The sequence below is a fragment of the Euphorbia lathyris genome, chromosome 8 (assembly GCF_963576675.1).
Source record: "Euphorbia lathyris chromosome 8, ddEupLath1.1, whole genome shotgun sequence".
Classification (NCBI taxonomy): domain Eukaryota; kingdom Viridiplantae; phylum Streptophyta; class Magnoliopsida; order Malpighiales; family Euphorbiaceae; genus Euphorbia; species Euphorbia lathyris.
This window is the reverse complement of record NC_088917.1, coordinates 49614846-49620941: the sequence shown is the minus strand read 5'-3', so window position 1 is coordinate 49620941 and position 6096 is coordinate 49614846. Positions and strand designations below refer to the sequence as shown.

At 36.2% G+C, this 6096-nt stretch overlaps 2 protein-coding genes across 2 annotated transcripts; both read right to left on the bottom strand.

Moving 5' to 3' along the window:
- LOC136202075 (probable transcriptional regulatory protein At2g25830) lies at positions 1-3109 on the bottom strand. The gene is made up of 7 exons (XM_065992530.1): positions 2953-3109; positions 2708-2880; positions 2407-2468; positions 1869-2025; positions 1504-1781; positions 544-664; positions 1-320 (listed from the first exon to the last, which is right to left on the bottom strand). The coding sequence occupies exons 1-7, from the start codon at positions 3032-3034 to the stop codon at positions 228-230; spliced, it is 966 nt and encodes a 321-aa protein (XP_065848602.1). The 5' UTR covers positions 3035-3109; the 3' UTR covers positions 1-227.
- Positions 3110-3438: 329 nt separating this feature from the next.
- Positions 3439-4927, bottom strand: LOC136202121 (F-box/LRR-repeat protein 4-like). The gene is made up of 2 exons (XM_065992605.1): positions 3730-4927; positions 3439-3694 (listed from the first exon to the last, which is right to left on the bottom strand). The coding sequence occupies exons 1-2, from the start codon at positions 4704-4706 to the stop codon at positions 3580-3582; spliced, it is 1092 nt and encodes a 363-aa protein (XP_065848677.1). The 5' UTR covers positions 4707-4927; the 3' UTR covers positions 3439-3579.
- Positions 4928-6096: the final 1169 nt, after the last annotated feature.

The following is a 6096-nucleotide window of genomic DNA, read 5'->3' as shown; positions in this document are numbered from 1 at the left end:
TAAAGTTGAACCTCTTAACACTATCGTTATTCCTGGGTTTTGAAAACAGTGATTAAAAAAATTTATTCCTGTATGCATGTAATAACACATCAACCACAACCATCACCCGTTTTCCCATCTGGAAATTATAATTATTCTTGAAAATTTTAAGAAATCTAAACTTATATTTTCATGGAGAATTGAAGACTAGCAACATGTGTGAACCACATACATAGCCAATGATCTGATCACTTCTGGTCCGTATAAACAGCATCAACATCATCAAGTTCAAGTAATTTCGACATTAGTTCTTTGTTCAACTCCATTGCTTCCTCATCCACCTGAAGAATATAATAATTTCATTATTAAATTAGAAAAGTTTGTATTACAGTTGCAAAAGCTTTCAAAACAAGTTCCTAACATTTGAATTGCAACATTTAAGCAAAGCATTTCTTCATTTTATGAGCAGTTTATTCAATCTTTTTCAATTTATTTCTAAAGTCAAAGTAAAGAGACAAAATGATAGACCCAGCAATAGAAAGCGAGGAGCATTTTTGGATGTACCTCCATAGCTGTTAGAGGAAGTAGCTCTGAACCGTTATCAGTCTCAAAACCTATTCCTGCTTCACCAAGTTTTGACAATACTTGAGCATAGTTGTCCGATGAGCTCACAACTTTGTAGAACCTAAAGGATGAGAAAACGGAAAGACAATAGAAACCACAAAGAGAGAAATATCAATGCCATCAATTGATGCATAATAGTTAAATGCAAATGGTGTAACATCTGAGCTTACTATGAGTATCCAGCAGTGCATCACATAACTAACGCAGACTACAAAGGGCCAACAATTCCAATCGAAACCACATGCTCTCTTAATTTGTTCGGTTTTCTTCACAAAAAAAAAAAAAAAAAAATTCTTTTCTTTTCCATTAAACAGATTTGAAAATACAGACTAACCAATTTTTTTTAATTTCAACTTTATGCGTGTGGAGGTAGTTGGATCCTCTATAAGTTTGAACATGCGATGATGGCTTTATTTCATGTGACCCATGCCTAAGCTATTCATATGGGAAGTATTTCAGTTAATTGCTAACAAACAATTATGCACTATTAAATACATTGATTGATTTTCTCAAAAAAAGTAACTTATCAATTCAATCTATCTTTTATGTTCATAGACCCTTTCTCTCACAAACACTAACTTGATTAGAACTTCTTCCTGTGCTAATTTAAAGATTTTCAGCCCAGATACATGGTAGTAATGTTCGACGTATATGCATCCAGGACATGGTAGCAGTTGCCAATCATACATTTTCGCAATGCAAACAAAAAACAAGTACAGCTAACTTCAATTCTATCAGCTCTAAGGATTTATAAATCATAACCGGTCAGAGTAAAGCAATCTGGGTTCTTTGCTTCCATTACATAATGTTGAAACTCGTGGAAGCAAGGAAATTACACTGTATTAAGCATGAGAGTTTAGATTGAAAATTTTAATACCTACATGAAGAGGAAAGCATTACCTTTCTGACATATCTTCATCTGTATCATCTTCATATATTGGAGGTTCAATGACATCCTCGGCACCGGCATCCAGAGCAATCTCAAGGAGCTGATCCTTGTCTGCATCTGTGACTTTTATATTCACAACTCGTACGCGTCTAAACTTGAACATGACAGATCCTGGATCAGCCATCTTTCCTCCATAATCCTTCACGACCTCTCGAACAGCTGCCACAGATCTGTTTATTTTATCTGTCAAGACTTCCACTACCATACTAACTCCACCATAACCATATACCTAAAAGCATCAATCTGTCTGAAAATCAAGCATATGGAAAAGAATGTCTAACAGTAACCCCAGAAAACTATCCCCAATCATACTGACCTCATAAATTTTCTCAATGTAAGCCTCTTGACCCTTCTCAGAAGCCCTTTTGATATTGCGCTCCATAATTTCCTTAGGCACGTCAAGTTCCTTGGCTTTCTCAAGTAAAGCTGAGAGAACTGTATTTGATATAGGGTTTGGCCCCCCTTTCTTTACACTGAATTTATCATTATAAATACTATTTATTGGAAGAAATACAATTATAAACTCTGCTATTTGAATCATGTTTAAAATCCAAGAAACTCAATTGCTTGAAGCTAGTACAATTTACAAATGCCATGGGAATACACTACAAGTTTAGCCATATGGCTTGTGAAAAAACAAGCTTAACCCCTATCATCCGAAATGGCACAATGTTTAGAAAACCTAGCTCAATGTTAACTTTTCAAATATATACCTATGATATATGAATCAAAATCAATCACAAAATTGAGCTAGGATTTTATTTGCTCCATTTTGAATGATAGAGGTCAAATTACCCTTCCAAGAAAAAGTTTAGAACCTTAATGGCAAATTTGCTGGACAGGAAGTAACTTACGCAGATACAACTTCTTTACCAATCCTCGAATACAATTTTGCCTTCTTAGCATCTTGAGCCCCCTGCATTGAAGGCACATTTCAGTCTGCATCCCATCCCATCCGAGCCGTAAAATAAATGTAAATTTTGCTACAAAAAGCCAAGTAATAAACCATTTCTGTTTGAATTGAATTACGAATTCGTTCGCCTAGGATTTTCATCAAGCATGTGGTGTACACCAGAAAAATCACACACTTTTGCAACATAATCAGTCAGTTCAGTTCATCGAAATTTTTTGGATTTGCATTAAAAGGAGAGAAACCTTTCTTCCGGCGATTTTACAAGAACGTCTGCCCATACAGAGAGGAGGGTAAGTCCATATCCTTCTCACATTCATTTGACAATGACCGCGATTTTCATCGTATAATAACGAAGACGAACAACTGCTATACGATGATAGTGAAGATAACATAACCCTATCGTGCAAACATTCCCCTGAATAACACAACAATCAATTCAAAAAAAATGAAAAAAGATCAAATAATATAGCAATAATAGTGAACATACTCAGAGGAAGAAAGGAAGTGCTTGAGCATTTAGGGTAGACCACATTGGAGAATCTCTGAATAATTGCTCCTACAGCTCTCATTTGACCGGAGCTGGTTAAGTGCTCATAAAAAATTCCTACACTGTGTTCTTTCCCAGTCCCAGATAAATTTTGACATTACTAGCATATGTATTGGGCTGTGGACTTCTCCAACCCCACAATTTGGCCCAAAGTTCCTTTTCGTAAATTCCACTGTCTAATTAGCCCAAAAACTTGCGGGAAGGAAGGAAGATTGTTTATGAATTATGAAGCTAGAGAAAAAGGTTTTGTTCTCATTCTATTAAATGTTTGACTTAAATATGCAAGAACAAGATTCAGCTTTAGCGAAATCTATGTTCCATTTGATTTTATTTACCATCCATCAATCCAAAGATATCTTTTGACAACTTAATCAATGGCATAAAAAAGCAAGCAATTATCCATATTAACGTATTATTCCTTCATAATTAAGAAATAAAAACAGATTAATCTCCATTAATTTCAATGCAAGTTGAGTACAAGAACACCAATATGGCGAGAATCAGCCATAAAGATGTCAAATTTGAATAACATGTTTAAAAAAAAAAAACATTTGGCTGGTAATTTGGTCATCTCCAATGCAACTGACAGGATCTGCTAATCTGTTGTTGAATTTGATCAGGAATCCACATTTTTAATCGTTTATCAAGAACAATGTAACTCAATGACTCGCATCTGAACAACCTCTCCACTGCATTTCCAGAAATATTGTAAACAACCTCTCCACTGCATTTCCAGAAATATTGTAGCAAGAAGCCAAAACAAGTGATTCCAAGCATTTATGAGGAGCAAAAGCACAAATTCCAGCTCCTGTAATCATCTCACACCCTGTTAAATCAAGTGCAACAATATTCTTATTCTCAGCTATGGCAACAATTGTAATATCTGAAATATTGATCAACCAGGAAATATTCAATTTTTTAAGAGTTGGAATAGAGGCAATCGACAACCCTCCATAATCTGTCACTTTAGGACCACATTCAGCTAAATTCAACTCCTCCAAGCAATCAAATCGCACCAGAAGTGATACACCAAAATCTGTGATTCTATCACATTCTGATACAACCAATTTCTTCAATGTTTTTGCAGATGACCCAATTGATAATAACTCTAACCCGCAATCCGTAATCAAAGAGCAACCTTCCAAATTCAAAACCCTTATACATTTCATACCCCCAATTGCTTCAAGAGAACGATCATCTATCAAACCACACCTCCCCAAATCCAAAGTGGTCAAATCATGTGCATTCTTCACAAGCTCAATAACCCCTAAATTTCCCACATTTCTTCTCCTCCGTAACACAACTTTAATCAATTTGGGACACCCATTCGCCAAACCACAAATAGCATCATCGCCAAAATCATCGGAACCTAACAACTCATCGGACCCATCATAATGTCTACCTCGGCGAGATTGTTTCAGATTGAGATTGAGGAATTGGAGTTTGGGACATGTTTTGGCTATGAAATCGAGGTGGGCATTGTTTATGTGTTTGGATGATTCAAACGTGAGTAAGTTTGGGAATCTGGGCAAGAATTTGTGCAACAGATCAGGTTCAAAAACCCGAATGGATAACCGAGTTTGACCTTCGACTCGAAGCCATTGCTTGCAAACCTCGGAGGATGATTTTCTATCGTTTTGATCATATACCCACATAAGAATTGCGGCTAATTCATCATCACCGAGCTTTGACATGATGATTTATAGATTTATGTACTTCTTAACTAAAATTGAAAGAAGTAACAAATTATCAATTGAGTACCGAGCTGTTTATTGCTTTTGATGAAAAGCGCTCTGGATCTGAAATATTTTGCTCCACTGTCGGTCGATAACGAAGGAACCGGCATCATAGAATTGTTCTCGGATTGTGGGCTGCGCCTTACCCTTAGCGTTTGTTTGGGAGTTTAGAGGTTAATGGAGCTGAGAGTTAAAGAGGCAATGGAAAGGGAAGGGAAGTGAAGTGATGGAATGGAAAGTTAAAAATTAAGCGAGTTTATAGAATGTAAATGAGGTTAAATGTTTAACCTTGTTTGGGAGTTTAAATTTGGAGGGGAATGAAGGTTAAATTTACTGTCCAGAGACAAGAAATTTTAAAAAAGTTTACGTTACTCCCATTAACCCCCAATTTGGAGGTTAGAGTTTGGAGGTTAGAGGAAGTAAAGATTTAACCTCATTAACCTCCATTTACTCTCAAAAAATAACTCCCAAACAAGGTTAACTTAATACTTAACCTTCCATTACTCCCATTAACCTCCTCCCAAACAAGGGCTTAATATAACCTTACTAAGAAAACTAAAACACTGTATAAATATTTAATAGGCTTAATACAAGTTGCCCCCTGAAAACCTTCTTAATACATAAGTTGCCCCTGAAATTATTCAAAAAGGTTGATTGGTTTCCTGAATTTATATGGTGTCTCATTAGCTCTCTAAACTTGTTTAAAATATCATGATTAAATTCAGAATGAGAGAGTTTGTGTTCATGATGTTGGGGTTCTTAGAGAGTTTCTTTTCTTGTTTCTCAAGCTAAGGAGGTTATTCTCGTGTTTAATAACTTGAAGGGTAGACATATGCCCCACGTACTATACGTGTTAAATGGCACCCCCTGAAACTGGTTGGGTTAAGTTAAATATTGATGGAGCTTCGAAGGGTAATCTTGGCTTAGAATCTTTCGGTGGGCTCTTGTGTGATTCAGACGAGTTTGGTTGGGTGGCTTTCTGGCTAACATTAGGGTTTGTACCGTCTTTCTTGTCGATCTTTAGGGTTTTCTCTATGGTCTTCAATTAGATTGTGATAAAGGGCATCAAAAAGTGTTGGTTGAACTTGATTCTTTGGTTGTATTGGAGCTCATGAGTCGAGGGGATACTGTTACTCATCCGTCTATGTGGCTTATCAAAGGGTGTCATCGGCTTTGGGATCGTGCCTAGGAGATCCACTTATACATACTTTTCGTGAGGGCAGCCAAACTGCTGAATGGATGACAAACTTCAAAAAGTCATTTCTATTAAAACATCACAAACATGGTGTGCGTCTTGTAAGCATCATGAAAATCATTTTTTAGGATCGTTGTAGTTTTTTTTAATTGC

Coding starts and splice junctions, on each gene's coding strand:
- LOC136202121 (XM_065992605.1), bottom strand. CDS start 4,706: ATGTCAAAGCTCGGTGATGATGAATTAGCCGCAATTCTTATGTGGGTA. Junction 3,695..3,729: donor TCTGGAAATGCAGTGGAGAG/GTTGTTTACAAT, acceptor TGCAGTGGAGAG/GTTGTTCAGATGCGAGTCAT.
- LOC136202075 (XM_065992530.1), bottom strand. CDS start 3,034: ATGAGAGCTGTAGGAGCAATTATTCAGAGATTCTCCAATGTGGTCTAC. Junction 2,881..2,952: donor CACTTCCTTTCTTCCTCTGA/GTATGTTCACTA, acceptor TGTGTTATTCAG/GGGAATGTTTGCACGATAGG. Junction 1,782..1,868: donor ACATTGAGAAAATTTATGAG/GTCAGTATGATT, acceptor TGATGCTTTTAG/GTATATGGTTATGGTGGAGT.